General features: G+C 42.5%; 1 protein-coding gene across 5 annotated transcripts in view; it reads right to left on the bottom strand.

Moving 5' to 3' along the window:
* Positions 1-22,755, bottom strand: part of LOC128298762 (heterogeneous nuclear ribonucleoprotein L) — a 180,293-nt gene that overhangs the window by 49,128 nt on the left and 108,410 nt on the right. For all 5 annotated transcript variants that reach the window (XM_053034540.1, XM_053034542.1, XM_053034541.1 and 2 more), the window contains exon 4: positions 6,499-6,584. In XM_053034540.1, the coding sequence (XP_052890500.1) occupies positions 6,499-6,584 (86 nt within the window). The remainder of the gene's footprint in view (positions 1-6,498; positions 6,585-22,755) is intronic.

Below are 22,755 nucleotides of genomic sequence, written 5' to 3'. Positions count from 1 at the left end.
AAAAGTTAAAATTCGCCCAACAACAGTTGGCTAACAGAAGGCAGGATGCAAATCAGACCATTTCACTGGCACTTTGCACACTCCAATAATAGTGTGCCGCTGTTCCTCACGGAAGCACACGGCAAAGCCTCGGGAATATAACGAGCCTATGGGGCTTAAGGAAATTGTTTCCGAATTAAACCATTCCCCCAGGAGTAGCCCAGGAGAAGGTTTCATGGATGATTTCCTTGATGAACGCCCCCAAACACCGCCAGGACGCTCCACCAGCACACACACACAGGATCCTACAGGATCCTTCTTTTCGCTTATTCGAGCGGAAAATGAGAACAGCTTAATCGGCAATTTTTAGACGGCCGTACAGAAGCCGAGCGGCCTACCGACGCGTTCGTAACCACCTGCGGAGAACTCCACCGCTTCCAAGAAGTGTAGTAAACCGGTTTTTGTCGGAACGAAGCATATTAATGTCTCCGACCCAACTATATTGTCCGGAAACGATGGAGAACGGACGGTGAACCACAGATTTAGCCAGCAAAGATCAAAGCCGTCCACACAAACACATCGGGCAACCGCTCAACCGATGGGTACAGTAAAATTAAACGAGCGTTCAAATATTTCCAAGACGGCATTCGTTTGACCAATCCTTCGCTAGACCTAGAACAACCTTGGAAACAATCTACCGAACAGGCACAAACGAGCTTTCCTAGGTAATGCGGCTTTGGGTTGAACAGTCAAAAGTTCCTGACACACGCGTTCCTAACCTTTTGTTCGTTCGGTCCGACAAACTTCTGACTTTTGGGACGTTTTAAGAAGTTAGCCCGTCGCTAAAGATCGTCGCAGATTTTGCGGGCACAGTTGTCAGCACTTTTGGCCCCCTTTGGAACAACAGGGTCACTAATTTAGTTTTGTGATCGTGTTCTTTTGGGGGAGGTGTGTTACGATAACTTTGCACATAATTAACACTGATGATGACACATTACGGGCTCGGTCTGATGATGACTTTGCTGGACGTTTCTAAGGAATGAGTCGAATTCTTACTTTCAAAAAGTGGAATTGATTGTAGTTTTGCCTTTTTTAGGATAATGTAATGGATATGCTTAATTTGCCTATAAAACCACCGTAATAGTAATAAATTAAATGAGACAGTTGTGAAAACACAAAAAAAAACTGGTGCTTTGAATCTCCTTCCAATCCCAATCCAATCGCGGCGTATGGGAAAAGCTTGCCGCATCCGTCTAGTCATTAATTTTTTAGCAAACAATTTGCAATATATTCACAAAACTGTCGTCGTAAAGTTAATCTCCACAGTATTGAGCTAGCTAGTGGCGAGTTGTAGAATGGAGGAAGAAAAAAGGCACACGGCTTACACCATTTACACCATCGCATCAAGAATTTAAAAAGGATAGCCCATCCATCAGCACATCCTGGGGCTGATGGGGACATACAGTGTGCTTTCCTACGCACACATACTTTACCGAACATTTCTCTTTAAACACAAAGCTCCCAACAAACAACGACGCGCCGCATCATGCGCGAAAATGATAATTCAGTTTAGGGGAAAAATCCCACCGTTTTACGACCCACCGTGTGCTTGTTTTCCACCAGCTTCCGGCGGTACACTAATACATCTTTCACACATGTGCAACACACCACGAGCGGGTCCCGCCCGGATTCATCAATAACGAATGACAACTTGGTTTATGAGGTCCTGAAAACTTGAAAGGGGTATGTTTGTTGTGTGGATGCGATGGAGTACCGAGGAACGTACGCTGTTCAAACACAAGCTTCAGTTGCTTCGTAGTTGAACGTTGTGTTCGAAACCGTCTTATGCCGGGAAAATTTATGAGTTAATCTTTGTCGGAGAAATATCGACATTTTTTCAGCTAAAATGCATTGTTTGCTATCATAAATTTTGATTCTGCAAATCTTTTCGCGAGAATGCCATTTTTTCCACAGGCCATGCAGACGTTTTTTTTACTACGAAACCGAATAGACAGCCCATGCTATGCGAGGACTGGGAACACATGACGATTCATGCATTAAGAAAAACTTGGAAGAAACTCTGATATCCTGGAGTACCCATTAATAATTAGAGATACAAATAAATCTGTTAATTCGATTGAATATTTTTGGAAATTAGTTAATGAGTGTATGAAATTTAAAGATTCTTAGAATGGGAAATGTAAATCTACCAGAGACTAATAAATTTCCGACTGAATCTTTCCGAATTTATTAAATTATTGAAATTCATTAAAATTGGAGATCTATTTGGAGGGATTAATTCCTTAAAACGTTAAGTTAAGCTGGAAGTTCCACCTAATTTGGTACTGTTCATGTCAGCTTCTACATACGAATGAGACTAATTACCGAATCCCGCGTAAGTAAAATAAATCCTTCCTTGGAATCTCCCATTCAACCAAATATTTATTCCAGCAAGATGGATATGATTATCGAGAAATGTGAAAATCCGTAATCATCCGGTACTGACGTTTAATTTGCTTAAAATTTTGCACAGAAAGGTGCAACGGGATTTAATATAACACACGAAAAAGAGCACATGATTGTGGCATTTAAATCTGCAAAACACATACAAATTCCACTGCACAAGACAAATCCCCTTCAAAGAAACACAATGGAATAGAACGCCCCAAAAACATACATTGAAGTACATCCATGATGCTGTTGTTTTCATAAAACATAGAACCGATTTGCAATGAAAGATATTTTGCAATTACAATTAAAATCCGCCTGAAGGGATTTTGCAGAATACAAATGGCGGGAAAAACAACGCTGCATGCATGTGGCAGTATCTTTTTCACGTTTCGCTATCGAGGATTATCCAACGTAATGACTTTTGCTGGTAAAAAACGTTAACCAACCCCGGCAAGGCGCTTCTACGGCAGCGGATCGACTAGAAACGGAGTTGTATCTACTTGCACTTTGTTCACATGCTCACCAAACAGGCGAACGGTCCCGTCGGTTCGGTGGTGCATTGGGGCATACCTTTGAAGATGATTACATCGTAAAACCCCCGTACGGCAAGCATCCCAGGGACCCATAAGATTTCAAACGAATCGAATGGAACGAAGTCAACGAGAGCTCGAATGCATCGCCGGACGCCAAACGCCAAAAAGCAGCGTGTGTTTAACACATTTTTATTTTAATGCTAAACCACTACACGATGCGCCATCTTCCGTTGGGGTATTGTGTTTTTTGTGTGTTGTTTTTTTAATGGGCTGAGGGGAACGTATTCACCTGTGAAAAATTAAAATCCCACCTGTTCACCATTTTACACTCAGCGTGGCGGAAAATGGCGGATAAAAGAGGAAACGATGCGCGCTGCAGTAACGCTTAAGACGATACTTTACTGCCCTCATTATCGCGACGCGTTTTCCCGTGCACGCGAGCGAAACGCGAGTAGCGAAACAAAAAACCAAAAAACGCAACAGAAGCGTGGCCTTAAAAATGATCAGAATTTATCACTGATTAAAGCTTAAGCGCTGGAAGCAAAAGTGTTATTAAGGTTTCGCGCGTCGCTCGTTCAATGCGTCCTGTGCCGCATTGCTTTTATTGCTTCTGTTACAGGCGGGCAAAAACCTACTGCCAGAAGAAGAAGAAGCACCGCACGGAAGCAACGATGTCCTAATGCTCGGAACTATTGAGATTAGTGTCAGAGGCAGTACAGAGTGGGGGTGTAACTTGGACGGAATATACAGTTCTACCTATCCGAGCGGAAGGAAAAACGAATGAGCAACAACAGGACAAACAAACACACTGTCACACACTCCAGCGGAAGAGAGATGGGCTCAATTATCATTTATTACTGCAAAACACAGACCAGCGCGGGAGGAAGGAGGACGGTTCGAGCACATTTGCTCGCCGTGCACGAATGCCGGACCGAACGAGCGAGCTGTCCGGGTGGATTTGGCCAACTAATGAGCCACCAATTAGCGTATCGCAGAACGGGAAGGAGCTGCGTAGTGGTGAAACAAAAGGACCGCTGGACACAGCAGCACCGGCACTCGGTTTGTCACCGGCCATTTGCTGCTTTTGCTTATTTTTTTTTTTCATTCACTCTTCGCTCGCTTCCATTTGCAATCCCTGATGACACGGAGAGTTTTGTTGCTGGGTTTTGTGTTGTGTTGTACGAATTCATTTCTTCATCTCGCGTTTTGGCGTCGACCGCCTCGCCGCCAGTCCGTTAAGCGTTAATTTTTCCACCAAGGACAGCGGGGAAAACTTACAGCGGGTCCGGTGGTGTCTCGTGGAAAGTAACGATGAAGCTAAATGAATTGGCTCGGTATCCATTTGCTGCCTTTCGCTTGATTTCATTCATTTTTTTTTTTTACATCACAAAAGAAACTTCTCGCCGCTCGCCCTCGTTGGGTGAACCTGAGCGGCCTTATCCTTTGCCGGTGTTCCACACACACCCCCGCGCGTGTGCTACTCTATCGTGAGGCCAATGCTCATTTGAGTTAATTGATCATCAGCGATAATGATAAGAGGATGCACAGTGCCATCTTTGCGAGGGATAAGATGGAGGTGTATCATTTGAAAGACGGTGCCATTCTTTTCGTGTTTTGTTTGTGCCACAATGATTGGATATTTAGGGACAGGAAGAATTTCAATCAGTATTATCGTTGTGGATAATGAGGCGCTTTAGTGATTCATTCTCATCACACCAAACGAGATGATGCGATGATACGAAATAAAATAAAATTTAAATATACAACAACCAAGTGCTATTATTTAAATATCGAGTTAACACTACTTGATGTTTTATTATGATGTTTTATGTTAATAATTTCTTCGGTTCTGATATAAACTTTAAACTCTAAATTTTTAAATCGGTTAAAAACTTGAATAGGTCGTGTGCATCAATAAACACCGAACTTAAGGCTAGTGAAGCCATTTTGTAAGGAATCGGATAAAAAACTGGCAAAGATCGTCGAAATGCATTTGGCCAAACCAATTAATTATGCTTCAAACAAGTCGACTTATTGGAGCTCGGAATTACATTTTGCCTTATTAATATTTCGAAGACAGATCAACTATTAGAAGATTATTTTTCATAACGCTTCCCTACAAACCATCGACAACACACACGTCCACTAAACATTTGCCATACTCTTAAAGCATAAATTCTAATTACCACGCTTACGATCGTTAAACTCTCCCTACCAAGCATCACGTGAGACCGCAAAATACTGCGATCATAACCGATTCCGGCGATGGAAGATGGAAAACGACACCGTCAGCAAAACGTTAAAACCTTGGAAGCTTGTCGTTACAACCGACTAAACGCCTAGTAACGACAATGTTCAGGCCTTCAGGCACACAAATCTTTCTGCACGGAAATGAACGATAGCGATTAAATGAACTTCGGGTGCGTGGAACTCGTCTAGGTGAGCACCACTTCTTCAGCGAAGGTTTTACACCCGTCGCAACTGCGCAACAGTACCGGGACACCGGTACGAAATTCACATTAAACGATGACAGCAGCAACGCTCGGTGAAAAAATGCAGAAAGGTAATTTCGCGGCAATCGCCAATATTTCGCGAACACGGAAGCACGCTCCCGATACAGCTCCTCGTGCGACACCGTCTTTAGGGCCACGAGAGCAGCTAACAAAAGGGCAAAAAGAAATGAAATTAACCACCCTAGCCTCATCGGAAAAATATATCACCTCGTGACAATTAATTTTGAGTGACAATTTTCTTGTACCAAATTATTTCCCGCCGCTTCCCTTTCTGCTCTCGCCCAGGAGGGGTGTAGGCGAATGAAACGATCGGTCCAAACGTCGTTTATACCGCCGCCGACCACCAGATGGCGTGTGCCGATTATAAGCCAACCGAGTGGAATAAATTTGTTTTCCACCATTTTCACACCTCTTCCACTCCGTTTGCCCCTCGTTCGCGCACAGCGGAAAAAGCTAACACGATTGGCGACGAGAAAATCTATTCAACGAGGTGCGAAACGGTGCGTATCAACCGTGCAAGTAAATGTGAACGTGGGAAAATTTATCGCGTGCGTCTTCCCACACGGAGGAGGAGCTGTTGTTTTGCTTTTTTGTTTCATGTTTTTTTTTCGTTTGCATGCTACTTAATTTCCTTGCCGCTCGGTACTGGGTCCGGTAGCGCACACACCCGTGCGCTTGGCATGGTAGAGCGTAATTTCCGTCAACAAATAAACCGGCGGTTGGCATTAAACGAGCGCAAATTACGAGCCATCCAACGGTCGGTGCGCAGAATGGATCGTTACGGCGTCCTGCTGCTGCTGCTGCTGCTGTCGCTGGTTCAGAGAGCACACATAGGCCATTCCCGGCCGAGCGATTTATCGCACACTAAATTCATTCAATTTTCTCATCCCACGTGTCTTTTCATCCTTGCCGTGCTGGCGTTTGATGGGTTATAGCAATAGCAAACAAATCAAGCTTCTCCGCTGATAAGGATTACGCACTGCAATAAGGGTCATGGTAAGACATCATTTGGAAAAGGATATTCGACCATTGCTTGGACGCCATTCTTCTTGAATATCACGATGCGTTGCACTTGGCCATTTGGTTGACAGATCGTGTGCAGTACGTCCTAAAAGAGAAGAAAGAAGAAAGGTAAAGAAACATTAGTATTTCGCTTTATTACAATATGAAACAATTACAGCATCGATTCAGTGAGAGGAAAATACGCGGAAAAGCATCACGCAACAGATGTCACTTTGACAGTGTCCAACAATCTCCACTTTCAACCCAAATACAAAACGATATCAACAGTTTTAATTAGAAAAGTTTCCATCACAAACACACGCCCCCATCAACAGCCACGGCAAAGGAAAAGTCCATTTTCTTAACAAGCTCCAGAGCAAGGGATACCCATTCCGCTCCAAAAGTTCCAGTTGATTCTAAAAGTCCACTACTTCTTCGTCATCTCTAACGTCGAAGTCAAGTTACCAAGAAATTTCATAACCTTTCTCTAAAACAGGCAAGTTCTGCCTAAGGTAAGTCCTTGTGGTTGGAACCACAAACAGAACCACCGTAAATTACTCGAGATACATCTGCGAGAAGGGCACTCAGGTTGTGGGGAGCATTCTCAAGAACCACCTACAACCCTGCCACTCTGCCACGGTCGAGGACTCATTACTTCCAGCAAAACGTTCAACGAATCATCGAAAATCCTCTTCGCTGTTACACTTGATGGTCAACCAATTTCAATTTCATATGACAGCCCAGTGGCCCTAAGTCTCAATGTCGCGACGGCAAGGTGCAATTTGGGAAATAGCATCACCGGCCACCATCAGTACCCGGCCCGTAGTACTGTCCAGAAACCCCGGGTACAAATTGGAAGCACGTGCACTCAATTAAAATGTCAAACCGTTACCACACACCGTCCTCGTGAAGATGCTAGGTTCGCGCACTCTTCCAGCAGCTGACGGACGGTGAACAAATGAATACATTATTTAGGCACTGAGGAGCTCACGACCTTCCTTCACGGGCTTGGCGTGACGGAGTACTAGTGACGTCCGGCTTAGGACGACGGGTCATTTACAACTTTTTCGCTAACACTGCACACAACATTGCACGACGAGCTGGGGATATCATGTAAGGTTAGGACATGCTGGAGACCTTGCCGAGGATAACAGTGGAAAGGAAGCGACAAACCGTCTAGTCCATTCTCTCATTTGCAATTTCGCTGGAGACATCATCGGTGTCCACAGTTTGAGGTTATGTGTTTGTGTGTGTATTCTAAGGCATTAAGCAGAACGAGAAAGATAAACGGAAAGCGGTAGTTCCGGGTCTCTTATCTTTACAGCTTTTGTGGCAAATGTCAATGTGCCTTATAAAGGATATGCTTGGTAAACGGGTGCTATCAATTCCACCCAATTCCCACACTTGTACTCACTTGTCCCAGTGCTGTTCCGGATAGAAGTAACAAATCCGTCACTGCCCAGTCGATCCATATCAGCGTCCGCAGTATGCTACTGACCAACCGAATGTCCACAAAGACACAAATTAAGCGATTCATTCGGAGTGCTATAGATCGCACCATAAATCAGACCACAACTTAAGCAACATGTCCGCATGAAGCAGTGTAACATATTTCAACGATCATTCAAGCGTTACTGAAAAATGGAAGCCTTTTCGGCTTTAAATTCCCACATCAAACCTTTTTTATCCTATCTTCAGCAATGCCTGTGTCTTGCATTAGAGTAACTCAATTTTACACGGTTTCACCAAAAAACATATTTCCCACAATTGAAATGCTCTTCTGAACTCCCAAAGCTCATCAGCATGCTTAGGTCCTGTTTTCAGTAGCTTTCTCTTGCGAAAGCAACAATGTACGCTACCCACGAGGACACTTTCTCGGTAGCCGTGAGCCGTGAGTGGAATCAATCTGTTTGAAGCAGTTTACTCTAAAAGCAGCTCATAATCTCGTGAGACACACAATGGAAAACAGACGGCATACTCTTGCTATACAAACGTAATTCAATTCTATGTTTGTCTTGGGATACAATAGAGACTTTGTTGTATTAAAAGAAGGATTTATATTTTTAAGGACATAACAAAAATAAAAGAATCGCAGTAAAGTAGTAATTATGTTTTATTTAAGTACCATTAGTATTTAACATACAAAACCGCATAAATGTTTGATTTCCTGGCAAGAGTACCAGGAATATCACACCTTCATTAGGAGAACGATAAGACTTTTTCAAAGGAACAGACGCAAATGACCCGCACTAATCACCGGCCACCACCATAATCTTTCACTTTCTTCAAAGAACTACAAACCATTTAATGAGTTCGATCCGTCGCAAGCAAACAGCTGGAATCAGATTTTTTTGTCAGGAACTATTCAGGCAATGCCATTGAATCTGATTCAGAAACGGCTCCAGAAAGTATGGCACAACACAAAAAAGAAATAAATCGCATATCATTGTTTCTGGTTGTGCTGCTTTTGCTTCTTCTCTTCTCCCCCCAGCAGTTGGAGCTAACATTTTAGTCCATCGGGGTTTTTTTTTGGAGGACTTCTCCCAGCAGCAGAAGGTTGGTAGATAAATTCGCCCATAAATCCATTAAAGCCGGCTCAACAAAAATCAGTACGATATCGAGATCTTCCCCCTCTCATAAGAAATCAACTTGTGGACAACTGATGATTAAGGAAGATTAGCGTTCCCTTTTCGTGGAAGGAACAAAAACTTCCATTTGCTGGTTTTATGGTGGTCAAGAATCAGTATCAACAGCAGCGAAAAGCACAACTGGCCCCCCTCGATTTGACTAATGTTACGCTGGCTGTTGCTGGTACACAAAAAAGCGAACGTTGAAACATTCTTGAGGGAACCAGCAGCAAGCAAGCATGATTGTTAATGACACAGTGAGCAGGAAAATTGTTACAACCAGGAAATATCATGCTACTTCATGCTAATCCAATTAGCTGACAGTAAGCATGATTTGTTTGTCGGTGTTTCAGCGAAATAGTGAATAAATCTTAAATGGCCAAACAAAGGCTGCGCAAATAGAACCGACAAAAAGACGTGACATTTTTGGAGCAAGCATGTTTTTTTTGCGGCAATCAACTAACCCCCGAATAGCAGAATTGATGTTAAATGAACGGAATGAACGGTTGTATTTCGCATTCGAAGCATTGTAATGAAGCGGGTTGAATGTAAATAGTGGTGAAGAAAGTTTCAATTCCAGAAGTTCTGTTCAATTAAGTGGAGTTGTTTAACCATCCCGACATTGAACCCAGTAATTGCTGAGGACACTCTTGGACATCGTTCATTATTGGTGTGTGAAGATAAACGGTTTGACTGACATGTTCCATCACCGTCAAAACTTAACCAATCTTAAGGTTTTTATTAGTAAAAGCATGATTAAACATAGCATGTGTTTACTTACATAAGCTTCCGCAAGAATACGCTAGATGGCGCTAGCTCGTTGCACGGAACAGCTCCACTGGCCTTTACAAAGCTAATCCAATTGCTGACAATCGTTTCACCTAACTAACGACAGAGGTAACGACATCAGTGCAATGAGGTGACAATAGCACATCGGTGGACGAAGGCAAAGGAAGCAAAAATAGTGCACCGCATGCAATGAAACGGTAATAACTCGAACAATACGACGAAACGACGACGGTCGACGCATTCCACTGCATATCTCACGTGACTGCAATATCACAGGCACAATGAAGTCTGCGTCTGGATGTGTTTGATGGGCTGGAAGTGGCTTTTATTATGTGCCACCATAAATCAATCCCGTCATCGTTTGGACCGGCGTATGAACCCGGCCGGAGATTGTCGGAACGACGACGTGCAACTTCCCGATATAGTTGATGAAGGTTACAAAGGATTTTTTTTTATCACGGACTGTTTGAACACGACTGGGTTAATTTTGTTTTTTTTTTGGTTCATAACTTGCGTGATGCCTTCCAAAAGTGATATTTCTTCAGAGAGACTTGACGATAGCTAGAATGGCGGGAGGCTTGTTTTGCTGACACGCTCTTCTAGATTAAGTTACATCACCATAATTGACCTTCCAACGGAATTCCTCGGACGCTTTATTACAAGTCGTTTGTTTTAGTGTCGAATTTGGACACCAGATGTAGCACGACATAGTTCGTTAGACAATGGGGGAACCAGTGATACTATCGAGCTGCATGTTCAAATGCCAATAAGCTAGCAATTTCCAACTGTCTAACATGCTCCGAGAGAAAAGTGCATCTTGTTCCACCGCCTGTCCAAGGTACGTAATTTCTTATTACAAAAGATTTTTCCCACTTCTGCCTCGTCCTGCTGATGGTGTGTCGAGAATACTTACTGCCAAACACATTTTCCCTGCATAACCACGTGCGGCTCGAACGACCGACCAGGCAAAACTTCACCTTAGGGGACAATCAGTGTTTGTTTACTCCAAATTTTGCCGAACAAACACATCCACGTCCACAGATCGATTCCGGAAAAAGGATCCTGCCGTGACGTTGGACCAAACCGGTACACGGGCGCCTGCAAATCTGAGCATCGAGAGACTCATGAATAATCATGAGAGCCGACTTTAACCTACCGTACCCCAGCATTGGTGGGAAATGAAATTGGAAGCGCCCACAGAACCCATCAACAGTTGTTCGAGCTCACCGTAAAGAATCCGTTAAGGGACGAGTTCTATCGCCAGCCAGACGAGGAGAATTCCGTGCGCCGGATTATCTTTGGATGACATGCCTTGGAGGAGAAGATATTCTGTTGCTCTTTTCCACCCCCCATTGCATGGTCAGCAGCACGTAAATAACCTGTCAATCTGGCCGATTTTTGCAACGCTGAACGGAAAAAGCATAAATCCTCTCTGTCAGAAATACTAAAAAGCGCTCGCCCATGAAAACCTTTTAATATCGATTGTTTTACGGTGTGCCGGGGTGGACGGTGGATTTAGTATTCAATATTGAAAATTATATTTTTTCCACGCAAAGCTTACGGTGTTGTGGTTTTGCTAAAGCATCATAAGAAGTCCCCAAATGGAAAAATGCATGAGAGTTTTCATTTTTTAAACTCAAAAAAACCAGTCTTTACCCAACTGCTCACAGTCGCTATAAATTTATCATCGCTTGCAAGTGAACAATCTCAGCCGACCAAACAGACGGTCGCAGCTTTTCGCCACCAAGGAACATGATTTTATGTGAAAATTATTCACGAAAATCGGGTGCCCGTAAAAAATGAACCTCCTACACCCAAGTTTGCGCCACTTGGTGACTGGGTGGAGCATAGCGAAAACAAGCGATCTAACATCGCTGCGTTTTGCTAGTGCATCCCACTGCAGTTTTATGCAGCATTGATTGAAATTTATGATTTTGTGAACCCAGCTGCGGCAAATTTTACTCCGAAACGAAGTAGGAGCGCGCCACTGGGACGAACGTGGTCCTGTTTTTTTTTTATTATTATACACTTCCATAAAATCTGTTGCTTTAATTTAACATCAATTTTTTAGCGTCGTAAAACTCTATCGGGATTTAAAAACAACCTTTTGTGGGTTTTATTTTTTGCAAAACCTCTTGAGATAAGATTTAAAAAAAGTTATTCGAACGTGAGCATTTCTTTTTCATCTCACAGCAAAAGTTCTACTGAAGAAAATCTTTTCAACTACAATTAAAAATTTCAGTACATTCAGTAAAATTGCGGCACAAAAAATTACTTAAAATTCTCATCCCTTCATCAAAACCCACATCGAGAGAGAGAGAGACCCGTTGCTGTCGTGAGGCAGAAAAATTATGCAAATCATATCAAATTATTCACGCTGCAGGCGGCTAATGCAATGTTCAGGTTTGGCAATGCCCCGTCGAGATGCTTTTTTTTTGTTTTTTGTTTCTTCATTTCCCCTTGCCAAACAACTCACGCTGGGCAGAGCAGATTGAACAGCACAAAACCGGCCATCTTTTCGTGTTCTGATTTTTATTTCAAAGAAATTAACAATTCTCCTCCACTGCACAACATCACCTTGCTCGACTGTGCCGGGGGAGCGTTCCCTTTTTTTTTGCACCACAGCAAGGAAAATCCCCAACTATGGTGGGGTATGGTTTTTTTTTTTTCGAGGAAAACCCTCCCGGGAAAACGCTTCACCCCAAAACATGGTGATTAGTTTTGCTATCGAGACCATTTTTCGCACGGTGCGCAAAGCGCAAAGTTTGCTCACGAAGCATCACCGGCGGAATTGGACGGTGTTTAATGAAAAATGGGCGATAATTTAATTTCAACAAGTGAAAGATTAATTTCCACCCATTATGGGGTTTTTTGGTGTCGGTGGAAAAAGGGATGCCGGGACTTAGAAAGCTTCTGGGTTTGAGTAATGACATTGCTTCCCAGTCTGGAAAGGAAGACAGCATAATTATTAATAAATAAGCGAGAGCTTTAAGCAACTTTCCTTGCTTCTTTTGTTGTACGTATCTCTACACAAGGCTCTACATTTCACACAAAGAGGCAAACAAACAGGAGCATGTCAATGTGCGGCAACCATTGCGAAACGGAAATGTATCTTGAAAGCAGATTTGCTGCGATGTCAAAATTGTACTCTCGATGTTCGTCAACATTTTACCATAACCTCAATGGTTCTTCTTACCATCGCAAAATCGTGAAACAACTCCACAAAGTTGTAGCTCTATTGTCTACCGTATTTTCCCCAAAGAAGTAATCCATCAAACAGATTTGACGCTAGCGTGATGATTTTTACTTCTTATTTTCAATCTACTACTCCGTCCGATCCGTATTATTTCTTTTTCGGAACAATATCGACCAATAAAATGGAAGCAAATTCGCTCGGGTTCATTTACATCCGTTAGCATACGTCTATTTTAGTTTTCCCCCCCTTTTAAGAAGTTTTCCCCCCCGTTTGCCTAGACGAACAGAGTTACATCGGTTTCCTTCGATACATGTGTGTGATTTTCAGACGATTTCTGAATAAAAAAATCATAACGTATTTTTAAATTGAAGTAAGGAAGGACTTCAAAAGACCACAATTTAATGAAAAAAACCCCACACGATTCCAAACCATTACAAATAACCATTTAAAATATTTTTCAACACATTAGGTTGCTCTCTTTCAACCTAATAAAGTTAGCATCCCATCGATTCTTTCCCCACAACGATTCTTTTGTTAGCTGGAAAAAAAATCTTTTTAGCGCGATTTGAAGTTATTAAATTCCGGTGCACCACCACCGCGCGACTAACGGTTTTGGAGAAGGACACTAACAACAAAACCATGGAGTGTGTGATTTAATTTATCCAATTTAATGACACGAGCCATGCGCCATTTCGAACGAACAGGCGGCAAGCAACAGAAGCCGTGCTTTTACCGTACGTTTTTGGACCACCATTTTCCTAACCACACGACTCCATCGCTGCGTTCGAAAACCACCAGTAGTATCCCGTGCCCCGCGGGAAAATCTACAAGGAAAATCAATTTTTCAATACCTCGCCCTCGCTCGTCCCCCGCTCTGTTTGGGGAAACCGTGGAGTTGGCCATCATAATGTGCCAGCGCCGAAGCTCATAACCATCAAAATTCTATTAAATTCGCATCATCTCGCAGGAATCGATTGAAGGAAGGAGTATTATTCGGCGAACACGACTTCAGAAGCGCGCTTTCAACCGAGCACCATACACAATTTGTTGGACGCGAATAGAATTGTAAGAAGCGAATTTATTTACTTCGAAAGAAACTAATAATCAAATCACTGTATATTGAAAAATATTTGAAAAAATCATGCATATTTGAAAAAAAAAAATGCATTCAAAGCTGACGCCTGGTCATTTATTCTTGTGCTGCTGTTCGACGAGCAAAAAAAAGGCCTTCTTTGATCAATAGATCCCGAAAGCTAAAAAGCTTATTACTGCACGCTTCGGGATGTCAAAGAACTGAACACATACTGTCATGTGCTCATTCATAAGATATCCTTGCAAAAAATGGAGGAATTTAGATCAATTTCCACTCATATCGATACACCACAGCCCTTCCTACCGCCCTATCATTACCCATGTTCTTCAACTCGATTTAAACGCTTCTAAGAGAAGATAAAGAAAATCAGCGTAAAAAAAATAAGCACAATGAAGCAATGAAGCTAGGAGAGAACCAAGATTTTAATGGAAAACCTCTTCACTAGACCACTTTCAAGCTCGCACAAACAAAAACGCACAACCCAGCAGAGCGCAAAAAAGGAAAATGAAAGATGGCGGGCGCAACAACAACAACAACAAAAAATCCCTTAAATCGAAAAGCTACCATCACCCACACCGTGCTTTTGCGTAATGCGGTGAATGAGGGAGGATATTGAATGATTTTCTACACGATAGACGATCTGGACATTTGGACGATGTACAGCGCCAGCCGATGGGGCAGGAAGATCCTAGATGAATGGAAGCTTTAAGCGGAGGTCCCGTATGCTCTCTGCCCCACACACAAAAGGTGACTATCATATTTTAGAGAAAGATATGGCACATGGCAGAAGAATAAATGGCAACCGAAAAAAAAGGAAAGCATGCAGCAGACACACATCATCAAACGGACGAGCAACTAGAATTGAATTTCAACATGATACGCTGAAAGGACCGCCCGGTTCACAAGAACGTCCCACAGGTTCATCGGCCAGCGCAGAATGTTTTCAGGAGGATGGTGGGGGTGGGCACACAAAAGCTAACAAATGATACTACACTTTTGGATTCTATTTCGCTCGTGTGCGCTCTATCTACCGTCCCGATCTTAAATTTTATTTCACAAACCATTTGCTGCTGCTGCTGCTGCTGCTGCAGCTTTGTTGATGGCAAAATTCGGACGAAAGAATCATTACGAATGATTAGCAACGGATCGTCGTCAATCCTTGGGGGGGAGAGGGAGGACAAAAACTATTTCATTCACATTCACATTCCCGGTGGAATTTCATTTGCCCTTAGTGTACTGAGCGGAATGAAATTCTTCGAACCTAATTGAACGGATACGGGGCTAAGAGTGAAATATAGGAAAACTTGCCCGGGTTTACATTAAGCGAGGAACGAGGGTTTTTTGTGGAATGGTCGAGCGAATGTGATTTATTTTTACATGTTGTGTTACAAATTCTTGGAAAAATGTGATCTTTGTGAGTGACTATCCAATTTCCAGAAACATTGATAACTAACTAAGAAACCCCAACAGCGATAAAGATTAATTTGAACTTTCTGTTATAAATACAAACAAACAAACATTTTAAAGGAATTCTTTAAAACTTATAAACTTGGTTATAAATAAGCAAACAAATAAAGAAAAACTCAAAATTTATCATAATTAAATAACAAAAACGATAAACTTTACTAAATAACATAATTAAAACAGCAAGAGGAAACAAGAAACTTTTTGTGAAGAAAGGAGATAATCGATCACTCCCCCAAACAAGATAACAGCAGTACAAAACATCAAACGTACCTAACCATTTCACGTATCGCGTTTCGCCACACGAAAACAACCTCTTATTAGCGACAAAAACAGATGCTAATCCATTCAACCGATTTTCCACCGGAACTCTTCCCCGGGAGGTGCTTTTATTTTTTTTGTCATCACGCGAGCAAATCACAACTTCCACTTTGCTGGTCCAATTTTCTTCATCCCCGTATCATCATCACCATCATCGGGGGGGTAAACTTGTCAAATAAGTTTATTTAACCCAAAATGTTCATTCATCTTTCGGCGAGCGCGGCCAACCACCAGCAGCAGCATCATCCAATTGGTTTGGGGCTAAAACCCATAACCATTTCTCGTTTAGCGCAAAAAACATCGCTATCCGATCCCGCGGTCCCACTACTAACGGATGTGTTATGTTTTTCGTCTCCTTTCGTTCCTTTTTCTTTTTGTTGCTCTACTTCTTACCGAAATCGTTACTGCTGCGTTTTATCAACCCCACCTTGAGTTTGTGTGTGTCTCTCTATCTTCCTAAATCATTATTAAACTTCCATCCGCGGACTTGCGGTTTTCCCACTCCCGTGAAGGAAAACCCCCCTTCTCACACTATGCGATGATGCCGCGGCGAACACAGGTGTGCGCCAACGATGGTTTTGGCAGTGGCACCACGGTAGAAATATGAGCGTTGTTTGTCGCGGCAAACATAAAGACAGTTCGAGATACGTATCAGCACGTTAGGTGCTCCCGTTCAAGCACCAGGGAGCGCGATCGCGCCAACTCAAGCAGCAACGATGAGATGAGATGAACACTCGTGGGTGTTGTAAAGGGAGTCGTCTGTGGTGTGCCAAGATAAATGCCATATTGTTATTTTAAACATTTGCATTTTTTAACTAAATTTCGTGTTGTATTTGTATGAAATGTAGGATATCAATCATAAAGATAAATCTTACAATTATTTAAGGACATTTTTATTTTGTTTATGTTAAGCAAATGGTGCAATTTTGTGATGTTTTGTGGAAATTGTTTGATTGAATATTTTGAGATAATTTTCCTAATGTATGAATAATAATATTTTCAATTTCTTGTGATAATTATACTGTTTATATTAAATTCTTGATATTATTTTACAACAAACTAATACAACGTAATATGCCATCACCAACAAGCAAGCAAATAGAGAACTCCCTTCAAAAGTGGTGCCGTAATCTGACGACAAATCATCTTCGCTCGCTAAGAGCAAATGCGACAGACGGTGGGAAATAAAACAACAACCGTACCAACAACAAAAAAAAAGAATAAATGGCGAACCTATTAAGTGCACGACGAACGGAAGACAAATGGTCATTTATAATAAAATTTACTTCTCTCCCACTTAAACCACACTCCCCGAAAAAAAGCCCTTACACCACAGCTTCGACAGGTCTGCTGGTTTATCTTCCAAACGAAAACCCACTCCACGGGCCTCGTTGTTGTGGTGGTAGGGGACAAATGGCGCAAATGGGCGAGAATTAAGTGGAATCTCTGCCGCAGCCGCGCCGAGAGTGTGTTTGTTTGTTTACGTTAATTTCATGCTCACCGCGTGTCGCTCACCGTTTCTCGCCCCCGCCAACCCCTGTAATTTGTGAACTTTGGATCTGTCATCTGTCATCTGTCATAAGGGGGACCCGGGCGGGCGAGATTTGATCCGCAATGCTTAGGCACATTACACACACATAACCTGCAGAGTTCGATTTCCCCGGATGAATCAAAAGCACAAATCTCAACGCATAATCGATTAGAGTGTCGGTGACGGTTATGGGGATGCTTATGGGGAACTAAGGGAGAAATTTAACAACCAATCAGTCACTTCATTGCTCCAGTGTAACCTGAATAGAGAAGGGGATCAAATATCAAACGTCACCGCGTTTTACGGTTTACGCTAGATTTCATGCTCAAGTGACCATACTATTCCTGGGTTGAATGGGTTTGAATATTTCGCAATGAATTAATACCAAGCACTTGAACTACTCTCAAAAAAACATACGGAAGGATATTAGGAGTTTAGTTTGGATTTACAAATATCCTCTGCTTTTAATGCATTTTTTTTTGTTTCGTTAGAACGGTCTGGCCGCATCGATTTATTTTACCACGCAGCCAGGTAGTCAGTCCTTGCTACGGGGAATTGGTCCGGATGGGATTTGGTCCGGTCCGTTCGTGTGAAGACCGGCTCCATCATGCCACCAGGCCGCTCCTTTTCTGCATTTTTTTCAGTAAAATTGTTCAATTTTACAATATGTTAAGCATGAGTACTATTCATACTTCAAAAGAACATCTACATCGTTATCATTACTCTTTAGCCAAAACCAAAACCATTTAGAATATTAAACTGTTCTCATACACCATTGTAAGCAATAACAACGATTGAATGCTCAATTAGATTTTAATTCGATTGTCCCGACATACATTGGATCAAACCACAGAAAATCTTTCGCCGAATAAAACGGTCCACACGAGATAAAACGGTCCAGCTCTCATTATAAAACAATTCACAATAAGTACCTGAGTTAGAAACGATTTGACTAAAAGACTCTGTAAAACCCTGCAACAGGTTGTCATTAAGCGGTTCTAAATTAAATACCCTGCCCCCCAAAAAAAAGGGCACGGCATTTCAAGTACGGTCGTCCACAAAACCATTTCCATTCCGCAGCGGACACGCACCGGACACACGACGGACTCTCGTGGGGTTGAACTAATTGTGGTAAACCGATTTAATGCCGTGCCGACTGTATGGGGAATTGATTCGATACCCCGAAGGGGAGCAAAGGCACAATACATGGCATAACAAAGGCATCCCTTTTGAGTTTTACAATTTTCCAGTGTTCTTCAACGAAAAAAAGGATAACAATGCGATGAAAACAAAAAGTTCCCATACGCTTTCGAATCAATCGAATTGTCTTGTATTGAATGTATGAACAAACCCTTTCAAGAGTAATCTGTAAAATTAGGTTACAGTGTGATGGTTTATGTACGACTGATTAATAGCTTTCATTATCCTTTGAGTTCAATCATTATTTTCAAATGGAAAACAACAACACTTTCATCCCTTGTAGCTTTTATAACTCACACACATTCAATATAGGGATGTTCTAACCGAACACACTCCTTTCATAACTCTATAAAAGGAATAGTGGAACAGCATTAGCAATATTGCATAGAAAACAAAATCGAGTGGAAAATAATACAGATAAATAAACAAAAATGCTTACCCATGTAACCCATTTTGCTCCAAATGGGTTTTAATTTGAAGATTAATCAAACGTATGCTTGTTAAACAAACTCCCGGCGAACTGTCCCTTCCCCTAGATTGCCCAGGAAAAAAAAACAAGAAAAACACAAACCGAAAACAAATATTTCTGAAACGATTGGAAAACTCAATGCTGAACCAACTGAAGCAGAACAGCTCAATGCGATCCTCGGTTAAGTGGAACAAAAAGCCAGACATACAACATTTAAAAAAAAACACACACACATACAAACAGCATGTGTGGGGTAGGCTTTCATCGCCCAAAGGACCACTTCACATGCACAATACGCCTCTCCCGTGCCACCCTCAGCCGGCACGGACCACCACTCCGCCGCGCGCGCTCGCTTTTTGACCAAATAATAAGTGGAAGCAAGCAAATAAAGCGACGGACGTGCCGGGAAATTCGAAACATGTTCCGGCCACAGGCAGCCGGCCCTCCTGTTTGGCCGGTTCGGCAACGGCAGATGAAATTTAATAGTGTTATCATTTCATTTGAATTTTTAATTCCCATTTCATCGGTGTCGGCCCATGGAGGATGGGTTCTGTTAGAAGTGGTTTTAATTTTGCATAAAAATCCTTTCACACCGGGGGTGCACCCACCCTCCTCCTTCTCTTCACGGGCATTTTCATTGCAAAATCTCGACGATTTCGGGCGAGTCGATTCGAACACGAAAAGGCAACGGTTTTGGAGGCGTATCTCCCCGTCTCTTTCATTGGCTTTTTCCAAGCTCACACGAAATTACCGGGGGTTTATGGAACCTGCTCATTAACCTGCTTTCAGTGGGGGGGTGTTTATAAAACCCGGTGGTGTCCCGGTGACTTCAGGATCACCGTGACTTCGGCATCGGGGTCCTGCTTCTAAAAGTCCTGAGCTCAACTCAGGTCCGATGTGATCAGAGAGACATACACGCCGGTGTTGCTTCTACCGTTCCGTTCCCAATGGCGGTGGTGGGTGTGAACACATTAAACAAACTTTTCATCAGCGCCACACTCCGTCATCGTTCCTCTCTCCTCTTGATCTTTCTACCAAAACCCATACATTTTCCCACTATCCCACGTAATAAGGGGCGCGGAAGGCTTCTGGAAACACCAGTCACAAATTTTCCTCTCGTTTGATGAAAAATGGAAAAGTTTGATGTTTTCTCGTTATTTTTTGTCATTGTTTTTGGCGCACCCTGTTTTTTCCTGACATAAGGCCAAGGACACGTTAGGATGCCTGAAAGCTCATAATTCCCAAATTTCCTCACCATTTCACAAAAGCATAATGGCGAAGGATCTTGCTAAATTTTTTTTTAACTTAGTCGCCGAAGAGAAAACTGCGATTCTGATGGGATTTGAACTACGCCCTTCGGAGTGACAGACCGAACGCAGTAGCATTAGACAATCGGATTGCTTTGGGGGTACGTACTCTATTATCAAATATAAAGAGTTACTAAAGAGTTAAAATCTATAGAAAACCAAACAATAATCAAATTATTTATAACTTTATATACATATAACGCTGTTTAAAATACTTTACTATGTATATTACACAGTCAACTTCAACCAATTAAATATGTGCACTTAAAAATACTTCCCTAAAAACCTCAAACCGGCTGCCGGCTTATTTACTAAACCCGTGTATTCTTTCAACGATAAAAACCGCTTCGCATGAACTGTGTTGGTAGAAAGCCATAAAATAGTTTTGTCAATAAAACAAACCGCATAAAACTTTCATCCGGTCCTCTAAACTCGAACAGCGCTCGCACGAAGTATTTACGCTCACCCTTCATTGTGACCTTGCCCGGCTTAAACGCAAATAATAGCCGAGGTGCTAATGAAGCTTTTCATAATATTGACAGTTGGTGGCTCGTGAAAGGAAAGGGCTGGAATTGGGCTGGAAATCTCGTTGCGCACAAGTTGGAATAAATTCTACCCAAGAGGTGGGCGGGCGGCCATAGAGAAACCGACCCGGTCCACCACCACCCACAGACGCCAACAGGATAATGCGAATAATCTGCCATAAACCACACATTGATAGTGGAATATTGAGTGGAATGGGAGAGTGCTTGCCAACTTCCCTGCCAACTATTATCTAACTAAGGAAGCTTTTTCGCTTTGTCCATCGGGATTATTTACGCCATTCGGAACGAAAACGTGCTCCGGGCACGCTTGTTGCTGTAAAGGACCAGAGGGGACTGCGAATACAAGCCGGTGCTTGATTAAACACTCACACGAACGCACACTTACGCAGGGCCGACGATGTCATATTTTATCCTGCGCCTTAATTGAATGGCTGAAGGCTGAAGCAACAATGCTAAGGAATTGTTCATTTTCCAAAACCCAAACACCCAGCATTCCCAGCTGCCAATAGCCACCATCTTTAGTGTGTGTCAATAAAATTAACGAATTTATTTCCATCGCAGAAGGTGGTACAAAGAATTCGTATCACTTCTAACACAAAACAACACCTGATGAAGGTAAATTATGGACACCAAACAAAAAAAGCTGTGGCTCCACACAACCACCCAGCTGGTCGCAACTATTTAAGAACACTAATATAGATTCTCTACAATCAAGGGGGAAGCTTTCGCTGTGCATCCAGCCGTGAAGAGGCAAAGAATTATGATGGACATCCGTTCGACCCCCGCGTCGGAGGCTACGGAAGCTGAAACTTTTTCCAACCACGCGGGAAAGCGATGGAAAGCACTTCGCGACGGGGTTCATTATGGTGTGTGCTTAGCTGCGTTGCATGAAACCCATGATGCGCGATTGATTCAACCACCAACTCCTTAAGCACCGGATTTTTCAACGAAAAAGGACCCAAACGACCGTCTCCTCCTCCGCACGAAAGCGAGCGACCACCGTTGGTGGATGCTTATAAATATAGCGCAGAAAATCGTTATCTGCTGGACGAACCGCAGGAGACCTTTTCCTTTTTCCTTCAGCCCAATAGAATACACGCTACTTCTTGTGGGAGGAATTTAGTTTTTTGCGTTCTATTTTGTATCACAACCGAAATAAAAAAACCTCTCTTTTATGGTTATGAAATGGAAAGCAGAATTTTAAAATTCCGTTTTTTCCCCCTGCGTTCTTCTGTTCCTTGTTCGTGCTTGAATGAGTATTTCCGGTCGTTAGGCTAATGAATTGATGACATTCTGAGGTTTTTTTGCGTTTCTGAAATAATTTGCCCAACAAAAGTGGTGCCTTCGGACTCCCCCCGGGAAAGGGAAAACCGATCAGCCGTTTGGCCCGGCGGAAAGAACAAATGGTTTAAAACATATCCCCCCTGCCTTCACAGAATGAATGCTTTTCTTTTCTTGGCAAGCAAAATAATGAAGCTTTGCTTGCGCATTGTAACGCTGGCACAGGAAGCATCATACTGCTGGTACTGAGTACGTACTGAAAAGACGCTTCCTTTTCCCTGGGGATTTTGCAAAACTTTTGTTTCAATAAGCAACAAGCAAGGGGATGTAAGCTTACTAACTGGCCCCTATCTGTTATTACCTTCTGTAAGCCTTCACGTAAAAAGTCATTCCGGGATATCTGCAGTCTCCGGGCGGATCTTCAGATGGGGTACTTCCAAAACAAAACAAAAAA

This window comes from Anopheles moucheti, chromosome 2 (assembly GCF_943734755.1).
Source record: "Anopheles moucheti chromosome 2, idAnoMoucSN_F20_07, whole genome shotgun sequence".
NCBI classification, from domain to species: domain Eukaryota; kingdom Metazoa; phylum Arthropoda; class Insecta; order Diptera; family Culicidae; genus Anopheles; species Anopheles moucheti.
This window is presented reverse-complemented; position numbering and strand designations above follow the sequence as displayed.